The sequence below is a fragment of the Euleptes europaea genome, chromosome 5 (assembly GCF_029931775.1).
Source record: "Euleptes europaea isolate rEulEur1 chromosome 5, rEulEur1.hap1, whole genome shotgun sequence".
Classification (NCBI taxonomy): domain Eukaryota; kingdom Metazoa; phylum Chordata; class Lepidosauria; order Squamata; family Sphaerodactylidae; genus Euleptes; species Euleptes europaea.
The window spans coordinates 58,543,905-58,561,379 of NC_079316.1; the positions used below are offsets into that span (position 1 = coordinate 58,543,905).

The 17,475-nt window shown below is 43.3% G+C and overlaps 1 protein-coding gene across 1 annotated transcript in view; it reads right to left on the reverse strand.

Moving 5' to 3' along the window:
• Positions 1-13,597, reverse strand: part of LOC130477365 (VPS10 domain-containing receptor SorCS1) — a 496,720-nt gene extending 483,123 nt beyond the window's left edge. The window contains exon 1 of the mRNA XM_056849300.1: positions 13,511-13,597. Within this exon, the coding sequence (XP_056705278.1) occupies positions 13,511-13,540 (30 nt within the window). The 5' untranslated portion in view covers positions 13,541-13,597. The remainder of the gene's footprint in view (positions 1-13,510) is intronic.
• Between the last annotated feature and the right edge of the window lie 3,878 nt (positions 13,598-17,475).

Consider the following 17,475-nt stretch of genomic DNA (forward strand, 5'->3'; position numbering starts at 1 on the left):
GTAGATGATTCAGTCTCAATACAACCCAGATTTGAGACATTGGGGGGTTTACAATGGGGTTATTTTATACAGACATAATTACATGAGCCTTAAATTACTTTATTAAACCATCTGATTCCCTTTCTCTACAGGCGTGATGTTAGAAAACCTCTGAGCATACCAACGATAATTGTGGCAAACTGTTCCATTTGTTCTAGGATCTATTCTGGGCATAAAGACATTTATTCATAAGTTATTCTTCTCAAGCCTGAAAACTATAAGTCAGCTAGAGGAAATCAAACCCAAGACCTTTATAGGGGCCATATCCAAACTTTCTTCCCTTTATTATCAAATTATTTTCCAACATAAAATATATTAATGAATAATTTTTCTTATTTTCATTTGCTCAGGTAAATTTCAAAGGAAGATTTAATATAGTATATAAACATTCTGGCTCTAACAGTGCAACCCTAAGTAGAATTATGCCCTTCTAAATCTATGGGTTTAGAAGGATGTTTAAGATTTCATTGTAAGTATACCTCTCCAGATTACATGGACAAAGGGTCACTTGTCTGAAAGTCCTTCCATATCAAAACCACATATCATGTGAAAAGCCTACATGAAAACATCCTACTTAACCTTTTGTTCAATTTGCATGGGGTATATCATTTGACAATGGGCCCTTTCACACTAGCAAACCCAAAAACAAAGTCCTACCATTAATAGCATGGGAGGCATAAAATAGGGATAGGTTTCATCATTAGTTTTAAAACCAAAGAGTTTCTGTGCTCCCAGATAATCATTCAGTTGGAATTAATTCATCTATAGTTACTTGCCACATGAATGAGCCACAGACCCCATGAAAATATTTCTTGCATGTTAGGACTAATACAGCCAATGTTAATATGCATGATTGGCTTCTCTATCCACTTCCCTTTTGTGCTGTTCACTCCTGTGTTAGCAAATCAGTGCATAACATGAAATTATCTACAATTGGGCTTCAAATTATAAAGGACATTAAGAAATAATCTGTCAGATGCCTGTTGCTAAGCAGTGAACTACCTAGTCCTGGTGGCAAATATTTATCAACGGTTTGGAACTCTGGTATCCAAACACCAGCAAGTCCTTCATGAATTACAACCACCCATGGTATATATGTCAGTCCAGCCAACTGATCAGTATATCTTCTTGCTGCTTTGACAGTAAGAACACAATGAAGAAAGAGGCATTCACAGCAAATAAGCTGGGGATTGATGTGCCCTAGTCTTGAGGCAGGATTGGTTTGGAACTTCAGAGCAGCCAGCCAGAGGGAAAGGCAGTAGTGAAAGGCTATATCTTGATACCTCCCCCCTGTTCTCTAGCTTTTTCCACCTGCTTCTGACCCACCAAACCTCCCTCCCTCCGTAGAATATCATGGGATTAGCCAGTTTCCTGTAGGGACCAAGCAGGAATTTTTTTGGAGGGGGCTTCTTCTCAGATTGGCTATTGGGTGGAGCTTTCTTTTCACCTGCTTTGTGATGTTCAGTGAAGGGGCTTATTTTAAGATTGAATCAATTAGTCCTGCTCTTTGACTGTATAGCTAGTGTTGGCAGGGATAGGGCAGGTTGCTTATGATAGGCAAGGAGGAACGGTGAGTACCCTGAACTACTGGGCATGATGGAGGGTGTGTCCTAATCAAACCATCATTGGCTTTACGGTGGGATGATGCTTGTGAAGGAGCGTCTTTGGTGCTAACCAACATCTTACCGAACCTGGCAGTGGTTTTATGGCACATTAAGAAAGGGGGCTGGATAAACAAGGCCAGCAGTGACCACTGGCAGAGTTTGGAACCAGGGTGGATTTGCCAGAAAAAGGCAGCCATAGTCAGGTTGCCTAGCACAGCCCACCCTCAATTAAATATTAGCACAATTAATTGATGACATAGATCAATTCAGTTTAATAAACTAGTTAAACCCACGCTATGGTCTGTCTTTATTTGGGGCAAACAGATTATATAATATATAAAAACTTTGCAGGCTGCTTCATCTTCATTGCATTTGAAGCTAACAGATCTGAAATATAGCCATTTTATTGTACCTTTTCTCAATGAAACTGCAAAAAACATGGTTTTAGCTCCAAGTCAGTCATTTTTATCCTTGTATCAAAATTCTTTATATAATTTTAGAAAAAAGCTACCCCTGACCAGGAATTGCCTAGAGTTTCTGGTGATTCCTAAAGCTACTTAGGGTAGCTCTAGAAGTTGCCATAAACTATTTTATCAAAGTGTTTCCATTGACTCCTAGAGCCACCTATGTCACTTCTGTTTTGTTTTTTTGTTTTTGTTTTTTTACTGAAAGTGACATGGTGCTACAGCCGGAATTGTGGGCCAGTCATATCTCCACCCACAATCCTTCCATAGTTGCCAGGTACTCCTTTAGTCAAGTAGCTGTAAATTTCTATCAGTTGTTATTAGAAGACAACTCATGGAGGTAATATGGATATACATACCTCACTCTAATATTACTTCAGCAGGTGTTTCAGGGTGTTTGATCTGGAGATTTGAAGCTTGTGGAAGTTTCTCAGTTGGCAGATATTTCATATGTATAAATAGCAACTGTTATCTAGGACCAGCAACAGCCAACAGTCTTCAAAAAATAGGGACAAACTTTCCATTGACCAACTATGAATGAAAATGAAATCCTCAGCCTAGTTAGAGATGCTTATGTTCACTGACAAAGTACAGATCTCAGTGCTCATCTGATCACAATTTGAAACTTAGAAGACAACAAACACAACATACAAAGCTCTAAAATATTCAACCTGTGAAATCAAATGATTGTACATAGCACCCCTGGAAGGCCTGGGGGATGGGGACAGATGCACCAGCATCACAGCAAAACACAACATCACTTCCAGTGAAAGCCAAACATGATGTCATGATGGGGTGATGCTCTAGCATTTGCCAAAAGTCTGTGGTTAAACCATAAAAATTTTGGAAAATCCTAGAGTGTTGCCAAAAATAATATTGCATGTTGGCACATCACCAGCACAGCCACCCCTCTCCCCCATTTCCCCACCAGCTTTTGAGACACTGGTGGGCAATGGAAAGGATTGCCAGGAGGTCCCCCACTATGGCATCCCTCTGCAGATTTTTTTTCTATATTAACGATTCAGGAAGATGTTTCAATAAACCGGCTTACCTTCCCCTCCCCACAAAAGACACCCTGTGAGGTAGGTGAGGCTGAGAGAGCTCTAACAGAACTGTAACTTGCCCAAGGTCACCCAGCTGGCTTCGAAACAAATCTAGTTCACCAGATTAGCCTCCGCGGCTCGTGTGGAGGAGTGGGGAATCAAACCCGGTTCTCCAGATCAGAGTCCACTGCTAATATGTATTATCTGTTGCTGTACATTTTTATCTTGCTCTCACCACATTATATTTCTACTTATGCAACACCATTTCTTGCATTATTTAACACTTAATGGTTAATAATTATTCCTTGTTTCAGATTTTTGCAATCCTAATTCTATTACATTGGTTATGTCTCCTCATCCTATTGATTGTACTGACTTAAATTATGTAATCTACCTTGAGCCTCACTGAGAAAGGTGGAATATAAATAACATTATTAATATTATTTTATTCTTATGTAATAATAACCATAAAATAAGAACCAATTGTTCAACTGAACTCAGAGACTAACTCTTGCAATATTTGTTTACAGGTATGTGTTTGTGCAGAATGCCACCATCACAGCTGACTTATAGTGACACCTGGCAGGGTTTTCAAGGCCAGTGATTTAGCAGAGGTGGTTTGCCATGGCCTTCCTCTGCAGAGTCTTCTTTGGAGGTCTCCCTTCCAAGTACTGACCCTGCTTAGCTCCTGAGATGTGACAAGATTAAGCTATACCATGCATCAGGCTATACTATCCCTGTTTACTGTTATATCTACAGCTTGTTGTTGTTTTAAAAAAGAATTAAAAAGGTAAAGGTACCAGCACCCAAATAAATGTGTTTGGTTAAGTAAAGGTTTGTTGTATTGGTTAAGTTAGCTTTGGTTTGGTTAGGTTTGTTGTATTGGTTTATATGGTGGAACAGTTTGAGCTAAAGAAATTCTGTCTAAATTAGTTTGTCTTGAAAGTTTTTTCATGATTTATCCCCATAGAACATATAGAGTCATTGGCTATAGATGCATGAAGGTTAAACAGAAGGATGAATATAAGAACTAACTTACTGAATCAGAAGTCAATTCATTTTGACTTAGCATTCTGTATCTACAAGTGGACAGCCAAATACCTCTTGAAGTTCCCAACATCTGTTGCTAAGGCATGCTGCCTCTGAATATATTTTACATGCCTTATTTTATTTACTTCTTTTATACTCTACCAACTAGTGACCCAAAGTGGTTTACATCATTCTCATGTCCTCCATTTCATTCTCCCAACAACCCTAATGCAGGTTAGTCTGAGACTGTGTTACTAGGCCAAGGTCACCCAGCAAGCTTCTATAGCAGAGTGGGGATTCGAACCTGGGTAAGTCACTGATACACCATAAGGTCCCAACTGTGGGCTGGCAAATTCCTGGAGATTTGGGGACGGATCCTGGGGAGAGCAGGGTTTAAGACGGGGAGGGGCCTCAGCAGGGTATAATGCTATAGAGTCCAACTTCCAAATCAACCATTTTCTCCTGGGGAACTGATTTCTGTAGTCTGGAGATCAGCTGTAATTCTGGGAGATCACCAGGCCCCACCTGGAGGTTGGCAACTGTAATCAACCAAAATTTGCCTAGTCCATAACTGGGTTGTTGTAGTTTTTACAATTATTAGTCATATCCAGCCTAAGCTAAGCAGTGGTAATTATTAGTCATATCCAGCCTAAGCTAAGCTGAATTCAGTGGTATAGATTTTAGATGTCTATATTTTGACAAATTCTGTTAATTATAGTTAGCACTGAAAAGATACTCTCCTACATATCTGGATAAGTTGGCCAAAGAAAGCCTCCTCAATTCAGTGGATGCCATAACCACGCAACATAAGGTCAGCTATCTGTGGATTATTTTTTCAAAGTCAGTTGATGAGTTCCAGCCTTGAACTCATGTTTCCCAGCTTAAAAAAACAGCATTTCTACAAAGGATCACCGGTTTATCGTCTTTGTTTAGACCCAAGCTGATTCTCTCCAAGCTTGTGAATCATCTTTCTTGCATTTCTTTTTGTCACCACAGAGCTACCCTCAGAAACATATATATTCTCAATATATCATATTATGGGATCTGTGTATCTTAAAAAGCTACCTGGGTAACATAGTGGAAAATATAGCCAGAGATGGATTGCGACACAAGCAGAATTATGGCAGCCATTTGGTTTGGTTCTGGAACACGAAAAGCTTCTGTTTGTCAGGAAAAGGGTATTTTATTTCAAGGCTAGTTGCAGTTTGTGTTGGCATACCTTGACGGAATGCTTTCTCACTATAGGATTTTGTTTCATGTCAATAGGGAGCATGAGAGGTATTTTGTGAGTATACAGAATAGCAGAGTATGGCCCTTTGTCAAGAAGGTAAAAGGAAAACATTTGGGAATGTTATTTTGTGCTTGATGGTACTGTGGCTTTTATATCCACTGCTGCAAATGTTTCATTTTTACTCCAAACAGGCAAGACCCCATTAATTTTGATGAAAGTTTCTGTAAAGCCACAGCATATACCATTGCAGCACAGACTGGTGAAATTGAAATACACAGAAGAGCCCTGAATGCCCTTCATATCCAGTCGCTGTTTCTCCCACACTCTGATAGCTTTTTGTCCAACTCACAGTAAGGCCATCTTTTATTTTTACTGGGTTGGAAGAGCTTCCTTCTTTTCTTGCCTTGAACAGAACTTCTCCTGTAATGGGAAGGCTCTTCCCTCAGTGGAAGATTCATCATCTACAAAAGCAGACCCTCAGTGTCTTGTGTCTCCAGTACCTGCGGAGGTTAGTTTTGCCATTACCCGTAACAGGAAGAAAAACATGACTCTGGAATATTCTTACGACTGATTTACCATTTGATGACTAAAGTATCAACAGGTGCCTTGCATGAATGAACGAACAACTGTAGATCAATCACTACAGAGGAAGTTTTCAAATCAATCCAAATGCAATGTGTTTGAATGCAATCAGTGTACAGCATGTATATACCATCCATGACTGTATAAGTAAAATTCTTTAACCTACAACAATACAATAGCCTCTGATATTTGTTGAAGAAATTCTCTTCAATATTGCATAGATTACAATATAGTATACAATTTTGGAGATTCACATTATTAAGGAATTCAGCCTTTTCAGCTCTTACACATGGGAAGGAATAAGCTTTCTAGGATTGCAGGTATAAATTCCCAGACAGCAAAAGCTCAGTGGTTCTTCACAGAATGTGCTTACACCAAGGAATAAAGTTGTGTCATTGTTCTGTTATTCACCTTGCCTTTTCAATAACAGCAACAAAGGATCTCATTACACCAGCTTATCACCAAACTGCCTTATAATAAGAGCTTTTCTTCTGAACTCAATCCCTTGGCCTGATCATTTAAACAAATAACTACAGACATCTTTAGAGCGAGAGCCTTTCTTTTTTGGGGTGGGGGTGAATCTTTCTCTTGGGCTGTATACCTTATGAAGCAGATGTAGGAAAAATAATGATACAAGTCACTGCATATACGCAAAAAACAGCACTTCGCTAAACACGTATGCCAAGATACACTTTTTGTTCTAGTTGTTATAAACACAGGCAATGTCATTTTGATTGTCTTCTCTTACCTGTTAAAAATGGGAGACATTCACTTTATTTTATTGAGGAGATTTATATCTTACCTTTCCACCAGTGGTCCCCAAGGTGGCTATTTAGATCTTTCTAAAAAAATATGTATGATGCCTATCACTTTTGACATCTAAATTAAAATACATAGCAAAGTGTTGTATTATCATTCGTTTCTTACTTCAGAGACATAACAGGGCTTCTCCAATAAATAGCACAGAATTTTGTAGAGCTGTGGAATTTTCCGTAGGTGGATAACCTTTTTTCCAAAGGAAGATAACTTTCTTCTCTTCATCCAAAGAAATCTGTTTAATGTAAATACCATATTTTTCAAAGAATGCCTCAGCTCAGGCTAAGTTCTCCTTTAGTTTCAAACATTCCAAGCAAGTGCAAGATGAATTTAGCCTCAGATTTCCACACTAAATCCACCCTATGCATGTTTATTCAGAAGAAACAATCACTGAGTTCAGTGGGGCTTACTTCCAAGTAAGTATGTCTAGAACAGCAGCCTTATATCCCTAGCAAGAACACTGGGAAATAAAACTTCGGCATTGCCAGACATCTCCAAATATCTTGCAGCCCCCACCTTTCCCATGGTACCTCAAAGGATACAGCTCTGGTCCCAGCCCCTTGCCTGCCAAATACAAAAGACCCACTTTCTCCCCAGGGGCATGGACTTTTCTCATTGTAGATCTGCTTGGGGTATTAATGTCCTTATGGGAGAGGATGTTTCCTTAAGCCTCTCTGCCTGGAGATGCCTGCCTTCCACCTGAGGCCAGAATGTCCTTAACCTATTGTTCCAGGTCTCAGAGATTCTTTTTTGCCACATTTTCCCTTCTGTGGCAAAAGGAGGAGATCCATCAGCTCTTTTTTCAGAGCTACACAGTTGGGTGCTATTGCCAGCCCTCCAACTGAAGCCTGGCTATCCCCAATACTTCCAATGGTTTCCCTTACATAGGCACTCTTTCCTATGCCTGCAATATCACCCTCCCCCTTCACTTCCAGTGATGGTCAGTCACCTTCTGAATACCACAGGGCTGGCCCTGTTCCCCTGCAAGGCCCTCATAGGATATGTACCCCATACCCTATTAAAACTGACCATGGAGATTTTTTCCAGGTATAACAATGAGTCACTAAATTATGGTTTCACCTCCATTATATGTAAGCTGCCTTCCACTGAACAAGATGACAACAGCACAAGATGAGATTCAGAAGAATTGGGAGGAATTACTTGACTTAACCTCTCCATATCTGAAAACCACATGAGAGTATTTTCACTAATCAAGAAAGCAGAGTGTAAACTAATATACAACCCATGGTACAGAAAACCACATAATGAGTTGGATCTGCTCACAGAGGGTCATTTTTCTGACAGAAGGAGTTTTCCCCTAACACAAAAAGGTGTCTCCATCAATGGAAGGGCCTCTTGCATTAAGGGAAGTCTCCATAGGAAGAAAGAGCCTCTGTGTATGGAACAGATGCATGATATCCAGTCCTTACTCTATGAGAATATGGATGAATAGTATTACATCTACCTAGATATATGTGGATACACACATCACATCTAAATACCACTAAAACAAACCAATTCCACTCTCACATACACAACTACTTTATAATAGCTAAGGAGCAGGAATCAAACTGTACAATAACTAACTGTGCTAGCTCCAGAAAAAGTGTACAGATATACCAGATTACTATTTGACAAAATCCAATGGTTATGTTTGCTACAGAATGCATAAAAGTTGGTTACATTTCCAGGTGTTCTAAATGTCACTGCGGTATGCATAGTTCAGAATTTACTTGAAGTATAAAGCAATTCCTACTTACATAAGAAACAGTTGATATAAGAGATTAACAGTACAATCATATTCAGAGTTATTCCAGTCTAACACCATTGAGTTAAATGGTCTTAGACTTGTGTAGCTCTCATAGGATTGCCCTATAAATTTAAAATATAAGGTCACATTCAATTGTAGACAAATTCCATTCACTCTGTAGCACCAGATGTAGGGTACTAATAACCCTCAGCTTCAGCTAGGTGAATACATATTTTAGTTAAATCTGAATGTATGAACCTTCCCTCTGTCTCCTAATCACTACTTCTTTTAACTGAATCAGAATGTAATTGAAAGAAAAATACCAGTCAGTAATGTCACAGATTAATCCAAGAATGTCCTACCACCATGAAAAAGCTTGTTCCATTTATTCCTCATATCTATCAAATAACAGTCTTCCAATGAAAAGAATTTTTACATACACTGAATTCATAAATACGGTTTGCATTCTGTAAGCGTTTTTATATATGCTAGGTCCTATAGGGAAAACTTCCTCTAACAATGCAAAGTTATCTCAACTGTGTGAACTGGCATTGGAACTTCCACAATACTCCATCCTATGTATTCTTTAGCTACTGCTGCATATACGAAATTTCAGCTTTTACGTTAGTGTGGAAGCACCGTAACCATTTCTTAGATTAATATCCTCCATTTTGAGGCAGAAGTGTCCAAATGTGTCATTTATCATTGTGTTTTTGTAGTAATCAGATTCTGTTGGTTCTACCTGTAGCAAATTTCAGCTTTCCAGCTAATATGACAGCCATATGAGGATATATATGCCATATATTGAGGAAGAGATGCACAAATGTACCTCTTCCAGTTTTGTCCAGTAAACAGGGTACTTGTGGACTACATTCAGATAAATGTTAGGTTTCCTCTGTGAGTGAGTTAATCAGTTCCAAGATTAACCTAATCTATTTAGGTATGTATCCCCTGTAGTTAAGGTAATGTGCTTCCTGTAAACAAGCCATATGATGCTCCCTGTGGAATGGGCATAAGTCAAAGGAACTGTACCATGGATTTGATGCTGTTTCAATGTGGGCTCAATGCTATATAATTTGTTACACAGAATTCTGCAGTACAAAGGTATAATCATGGATCACAGAATTTAGGGGAGTTCTTTCTGTTAGCTCTCAATAGTTTCTATATTCAACCTACAGTTGTTTTGAATGTTGAGCATGTTTAACCAGTATGGTTGCCAACCTCCAGGTGGGGGCAGGAGATCTGCTGGGATTACAATTGATCTCCAGACTACAGAGATCAGTTCACCTGGAGAAAATGGCCACTTTGGAAGGTGGACAGTCTTCCAGGAACATATATGCAGTGACGAGGAAAGGTAATGAGCAATTTATACAATAATCTTGTGAAGTTGTTGAAGTACTTCATCTCCATCGTCACAGTAATCATAAGAATAACAGTTTATTATCCCTCTCCCATCAGCGATGAAGAGTGCTGAGCGATTTTGGTTTGGCTAAGATTACTCAGTGAGTTTCTGGCTGAGTTAGTTACAACAAAATCAAGGACTTCCCTCTTACAGTGCAATTCTAAACAGTGTTGTAGCCTTTAAGTACATCGAAGTCAATGAGTCTAGACGGGTGTAACTCTCCTTAGGACTGTAAAGCAGGACACCTTTGGGTATCTGAGACAACTGCACTCCAACTATGGTGGTTCTACCATATAAAAAAGGAACAGACGGTTGGTGGATAGGAGTCTGGATCGACTCCTTTCTTTGCAATACCCCTCCCACCTTCAGGCTGGGATATAAGGTCTCAGGGATCTCCATTCCTACTTTTATCTGGCAAAGGAGTGTTGACTCTCAAAAGCTCATACTCCAAAAACGTGTTGGTTTCTAAGAGGCTACTGGGCTTGAATCTAGCTGGACTGGAGCTGTAGTTCAAATTACATGGATCCAAGTGAGATATAAAGAAGCATTGATGTGCTCTGAAAGGCAACCCAATTCCAGACTGTACCATTGTACAGGACTTGTTATTGGCTGCTCTGCTTCAAATGAAAGGTATTTCCACAGATGCAATAACAGCAGCTGCCACTGTAGGATCAGGTAGACTATAAGAAAATGAGGAGAAGGAAGAGAAGAAGAGTTGGTTTTTATACCCCGATTTTCTCTACCTTTAAGGAGTCTCAAACTGGCTTACAATCACCTTGCCTTCCTCGCCCTCCACAACAGACATCTTGTGAGGTAGGTGGGACTGAGAGAGTTTGGAGAGAACTGTGACTAGCCCAAGGTCACCCAGAAGGCTTCATGCGTCAGAGTGGGGAAACAAAGTTGGTTCACAAGATTAGAGTCCGCTGCTCATGAGGAGGAGCAGAGAATCAAACGCTGTTCTCCAGATTAGAGCCTGTCACTCTTAACCACTACACCACACTGGCATCCAAGCTTGTGGTTTCTTTTTCCCTTGAGAATTTCTTTTCTTTTTATTCCCCTTTTTCTTTTTCCTTTCTTCCCCCAGGCTTTCCTTTTGCAAAGCAAGGAGGTAAGTATTGAGTTTGGCTCCACCTCCTGCAGTAGCCATTTTAGGAAGGTGCTCACCGCTCACTCTCAAAATTCTGAAGACTCGAAAAAGGTTGGGGACCTCTGCTTTTCACAATAATGTGTCTTAATATAGCTTTTTAATTTATATTTCCTGACACAACAGAAACATCTAGTCAAGATGTCCCCAACTTGTACTTCAGAAACAAAGCCTGTTGAAAGCATAGATACCTCATAAGGTCAATAAAACACACTTGCTTTAACCAGTGAGGATGACTCAGCACATTCTGTCTATGTTTCTACCACAGAAGACATGTCACAATGATGGTTAACTGGCATGTTTTTTGAAAAACACAACTGACCGAACACACCACTGTAATTCACTATCTCCTTCTTACAGTATAATTACGGTGTCCTGAACAATAGAACACTCAACTCATCTGGTATAGTCCTAAATTGGCTTTAAAAACAAGCAATCTCCAAGGGATATGGTCTGAATGCCTTTCTAAACTCACATGGAAAAAAAAGGGATGCCATAAAGGTAAATTGGAATGTAGCATTTTATAATCCACATCACAGTTATGGTCAAAATTATATATTGTTTTAATTTAAAATCTTTATCTGAGCTCTTCTGTACTACAACCTCAGAATGTCTAATCAACACTTTCAATACTCTCTTTTTGAAGTTGTAAGCTATTGTGCTAAGGAAAATAAATCATTGCAATAGTAGTGACAAACTTGTTCAATCAGTTTTAAAAGTCCAGAGTTCAAAGCAAAAGACTGGTTTTAATGGAACTATATCCAAGATTTGATAGCTAAAATTGGATAGAAAGGGGAAAGGTCCTAAAAATTTGCAAGAGGGAGAATTATGCTTGCATTATTGGATTAAAAACTTCCTGAAAAGCATTTAAAATTATAGCCTAGTCAATAAGGGCTGAATCCACTGGATAAATTTATAACAGCCACATGGATAGTAAATGTGTGCACTGATTTATGGTCAAACATCCAAAAAAAACTTATCAGGATTAAGTCACAAAAAAACCCTAAAATTTTGAGAACAGCACATGAAAACTTAAATGTGTTAATCTGAATGAAACATCTATCCTATATATAAGAAACAACTTTTTCCTCTTTGTGTTGTTTGGAGCCTCTTACATTTTTTTATCCCTCTCTCTAACTTTTCATAGAAAACTTGCTCCCAGGGATCTGCATTAAACATAGCTCCACTTTGCAGTGTGCTATTTCGGCAAAATCTGAGAGCCACTTTAATACTAAGACGGGATTGAGAAAGAAAGTAGCTTTATTTATCTGGATGAATCTTCAGCACTGCAGCACAAAACACCGAGGAAGGTTTAGTTTTCCAAAGGATGCTAGGAATTAAAAAGACACTGTTTTTATGTAGATACACAGAAAGGGGGAAAGGCTCACTCTTAACACCACAGGAAGAATCCAAGGAACAACAGGTGAAAGGAAGCCCTTAGCCTGAAAGGAAAGTTTCATTTTTATACAAATGGACACTTCACTGCCCCCGGGGAAAGACCAGGGCAAAGTAGAGCAGTCTTCAGCTGCAAGCCTGAGCTCTTTTCATGTGCTTGCAGAAAAGGGAAGGGAAGGCTTGAAGGGAAATTCGAGAACTGGCATGCCTTTGATCAAACCTGAACCTCGATCGCTCCTGACACAATCTATTAAATTAAAACTAGGGCAGGACTAGCTCCTGACAGCATAGATACTGAGAGACACTTTCTACTCCAGCGTCCCACTCAAGAAGGACAGCTCTTTAAATTTTTCAAAACCATCCCCCAGTGCGGGGTTTCTGGATGACGGAAGAAGTGAAAAATTGCCGCGGCCATCGAAGCAAGGAGGGGAAAGGCAGAACCATGGGACCACTGTGCTGTTTAAATGGCATCAACAGCGGACAGGCAGGGATGAAACTGACTGGAGGGGGGGGGAGTTCAGTAAAGATCTCTGGCCTCAGAAACAGCCCCTCTCCCTGCAAACAGCCTCACAATCCCATCACTCACTCTTCTACTTCGGGTTCACCTTTCTGGCGCGGACTTTGCCCAGGACCCAGTCCAGGGATTGAAGTTTCCCCCGGGCTTCTTTTTCTGCTCGGCCGGACCCGCAGCGCTAACCCCACACCCAACTCAACCCCGTTCCTTCGCAGGCGCGATTCGACACACACAGCCCCTTCCCCACTCCCACGACACAAAGGGCGAAAGCGCGCGGGCGCTTGAGCCTCCTTTCTTCCCTGTTCCAGCCAGGATTCCGCCAGGATCGAACGCCCCGTCCAAGCGCCCCCCCCCCCCCCGATGCAATTCACGGGAGCGCCGAGCGAAGGAGGAAACTTTCTGCTGGGGGGCGGGGGAGAGGCCCCGCGGAAGCACACCAGACACAACAAGCCCCAGCCGCCTCCCCCTCCCCAGTTGGCAGGAGGCGGCGTACTCACGCTGCTGTTGTGGCCGGACCAGTGCACCATGGCCTGGTTGTGCGCCGAGTCCCCCGCGAGGGCAAAGGTCGTGCCGGTCAGCTTCAGCTCCTCGGGCCGAAAGCGCGTGGCTCGGCTCTCCGGCGGCGGGGCTCTTGCGGCCCGCGCGCCTCTGGGCTCCCGGCTCCTCCGCGCCGCCGGGCTTTGCCCGAGCCGGCCGGGGGGCTCCGGCCGGGCCGCCTCGGAGCCCCCCGGGGAGCGGCGCGCCTCCTCCCCGGGGAAACGCGGAGGGGGCGGCGGGACGTCGGGGCGAGCGGCCTCCCAGGGCGAGCGTCCGAGTCGGAGGGGAGGCGCGCCGGACGCTTTCCCGGCTCCCCTCGGGCTCCGGGGCTCCAGGCTGGCATCTGGCTCCCCGGCGGAGAAGAGCGGGAGCCGGCCGGCCGCCCCCTCCTCCGCACCGCCGGGCCGCCTCTGCCCGCCTTCCCGCCCCGTCCTCGCGGGCATCCAGAGTCCTCGCCGGGGCGGCTGCACCTGCCCGCGGCACGAGCGGCAAGTGAGGCCCGCGCCGGCGGCGGCGGCGGCGAAAGTCAGGATGAGCAGCAGCCAGGTCCGGGCGGCGAGAGGAGCGACGTGCCAGGCTGGGCCCCCGCCAGCCACTTTCCCCATTGCCCCCGACGCTGAGGACGGGGGGGGGGGGGCGAGGCGCGAGTGTGTGCGCGAGCGAGGCAGAGACGGGAGGGGAGCCGGGGCCGCTGCGGACGGGGCGCTTCTTTCAGCCCGAAGACGAAGGAGAAGGAGACGGCGAGAACTCCATCGAAGTTTCACAGCCGGTGCAGTCCGCGGAGGAGAGGAGAGGGGAGGGGGGGAAAACGGCTTTCTTTCGGGGTTCCCCCCCCGCCCGGGGGGGCTTTTGACGGCAGGGGGAAAGCCGCAACCGCGCGGGGGAGGAGGAGGCGGCTTGGAGGGAGCGCGCCGGCCAGCCGCGCTGGGCGCCTTCTGCGTTTGGGGAAGCCGCGGAGAATCGCCTCGCGCTCCCCCCGCCCTCGCCCCCCTCCCCCGGCTTCCCCGCCAATCGCTCCTCCTCGCCGGGCTTTTCTGGGGAAGCGCTGCAAAGCGCGGCCGACCCCTTCGCTCCCGGCCACCCGCCGCCACTTTGGTCTTTTGCATTCTCTCCGCCAGCTGAAGCGGGTCTCTCTGTGCCACCCGTTGGCTTGGGTCTTCTACAGTCCTATTTCCAAAAGGCATGAAAATATAACCCTGACCTGGATGGCCCAGGCTAGCCTCGCCAGATCTCAGAAGTCTAAGCAGGGTCAGCCCTGGTTCGTATTTGGATGGGAAACCACCAAGGAAGGCCAGGGTTGCTGTGCAGAGGAGGGCACTGGCAAAACCACCTCTGTTCGGCTCTTGCCATGAAAACCCCAAAAAGGGGTCGCCATAAGTCGGCTGCGACTTGACGGCACTTGACACACACACATGGAAATAAACACATGTGTCGTTAGTGCTTGCATTCTTGAAACGGGGGCACTTTCACACATGCCAAACAATGCACTTTCCGTCCACTTTGAAGCTGAACTTTACTGTGGCCATTTATGCGGGGGAGGTTTTGCCTGGGGTTGGCTGCTCTCTAGATGCACCTTTTCCTCATCTGAATTCTCAGAACTCTGCACGGGGACTAATTGTTGAATTTTGAGAATTTGGATGGGGAAAATGTACATCTAGAGAGCGGCAAATCCAAGGCAAAACCTCTCATGATCGTTAAAGTGCATTGAAAGTGGATTGAGAGTGCATTGTTTAGCATGTGTGAAAGCGCCCTAAGTAGCAACTTTGGTGAACGGAAAATGGTATTCTGTACATAGGGAGGGGCTGTGGCTCAGTGGTAGAGCATCTGCTTGGCATGCAGAAGGTCCCAGGTTCGGTCCCCGGCATCTCCAGTTAAGGGACTAGGCAAGTGGGTGATACGAAAGACCTCCGCCTGAGACTATGGAGAGCCGCTGACCTCCGCCTGAGACTATGGAGAGCCGCTGCCGGTCTGGGTAGACAATACTGACTTTGATGGACCAAGGGTCTGATTCAGTATGAAGCAGCTTCATGTGTACATATCTGTTCACCAAATATATATATTAAAAAAATCATAAATATGTGCTGACAGTGGGTGTGTAGGAGTATTTTTGCCACACACACCCCAAAAAAAAACGAGTCTAGTGAAGAAAATCAGTTTACCTTTCTCTGACATTTCACCTCCCCTTTGCTAATGGAAATTCCTTTCCGAAGAAGCTGTATGGATTACACTAACCATCACGCAAGAACTGGAACTCAGATCCCATCCCATACAAATCTTTACTGGAGCTGAGTCTCAGATTTTGCTAGAATTTATTTCTGGATCATGTTTATCCTCTTTGTATCTCTTCATTTTGTTTTGCGTTCACTGGCATTGGGCACCAGCTTCCACGTTGTGTCACAATGAGTTGGGGCTTGCAGTTCACACAGAGTCATTGATCCCACATGTAACGGTGCCTGTCCTTGTTTAGGCCACCTTGGGGAGCGATCATCCTGTACGCCAAGCATTTTCACCCTTTTTGCCAGCGTTTCCAGGTGAAAAATCGAGAACATTTGTTTTGGAACTCTCATATAATGAGAGTTTTGTACTAAAACACCCCTGAAATGTAAATGAGGGGGTGTCTTCCCTTGTTGAGTGCTGTGCATGACCACCACCACACATTATGAAAACGGTGGTGCTGAAGGCACTTTGGCAGGACCCTAACAACAGATGTACAAAATGGCAAGAAAATAGGGTGGCAGAAAACCCACTCTTCAGACCACCCAGGAGCACAGCAGCTGTCAGTACAAGAAGAGGAAATGTGGTATCCCTTTAATGGAAGCTTAATGTGTGGAAATGGGCAGTCCAAGCCATTAAACTTTTATTAAAGGGGCAGGACAATTTTTTTCTCTCCAGACTGCTAGCAACTCTATTTGCACCATGTGCCTGCAATCCTAAAAGCACTTTCCTGGCAGCAAACCCCACTGAATAAAATGGAACTTACTTCTGAGTATACCTGCTTAGGATTGCTCTGTGTATAACTCTGGACAGGTTAAAAGAGGAATTAAAATTCCAGGAGGGGGGGACACACCATGAGTGCGGGGCTGCAGTGTTTCAGCATGTGATGGAGTGTCAACAACAGCAGCAAATCATCCTAATAAGCACACCATATGGTATGGAAAATGGCTGGCATGCACACACATATAAATTGCATTCCTGTGCACACATACCTGGTAGTAAGTCCCATTAAATGTAGAGGAACTTGCTTCTGAGTAAACATAGATTCTGCACAGTTGTGGTACTAAACATATTTTCCTACATTTTGTCCAGTAAAACTCACTTACTTTGAGATAAAGATTACAACAAACTTGAAATTTCCTCTTAATTAGAGTGACCCCACTTATCCCCCAGAGTACCCACAGTCTCCAAGGGGCGCCTTTGGTCCATTCAAACCTGGGAAGCCAATTGCCAGCACTTGCTGTATAACCCTGCAACTTGAGTAGTAGCTGTCACGAAGAATTGAGATAAATAAATCACTCAAACATTGCCAAGATCTGCTTGGATTAAAACTGTCAAGAATGGAAATACGATTTTGGGGAATAGAAAGGTAGCAAGAGGAATGCAGAGAAATTCCTATTTTCTAAGGAATGCAGAGAAATTCCTATTTTCTCTAGCTCTAATGGGCAGTAATTTATAACCCCAATGCTGTAGCCCCTCTTTTACCATTTTATTTCCCCCCTTGTGCATTTCCTTTCCCCTTGTCAAATATTCTACAGTGTTATTAAGCATCTGAGAGTCTATGTTTAGTTCCCTTCCACCCATTCCACATTAAGATTTTAAAGTGGAAGTAATTAATGAAGCATACACATGTATATACTCATGAGTACTATGCATAACAAAGTTGTGTAAAATGCTTACAACTGTGCAAATTTTTATAAATGAATGTGTA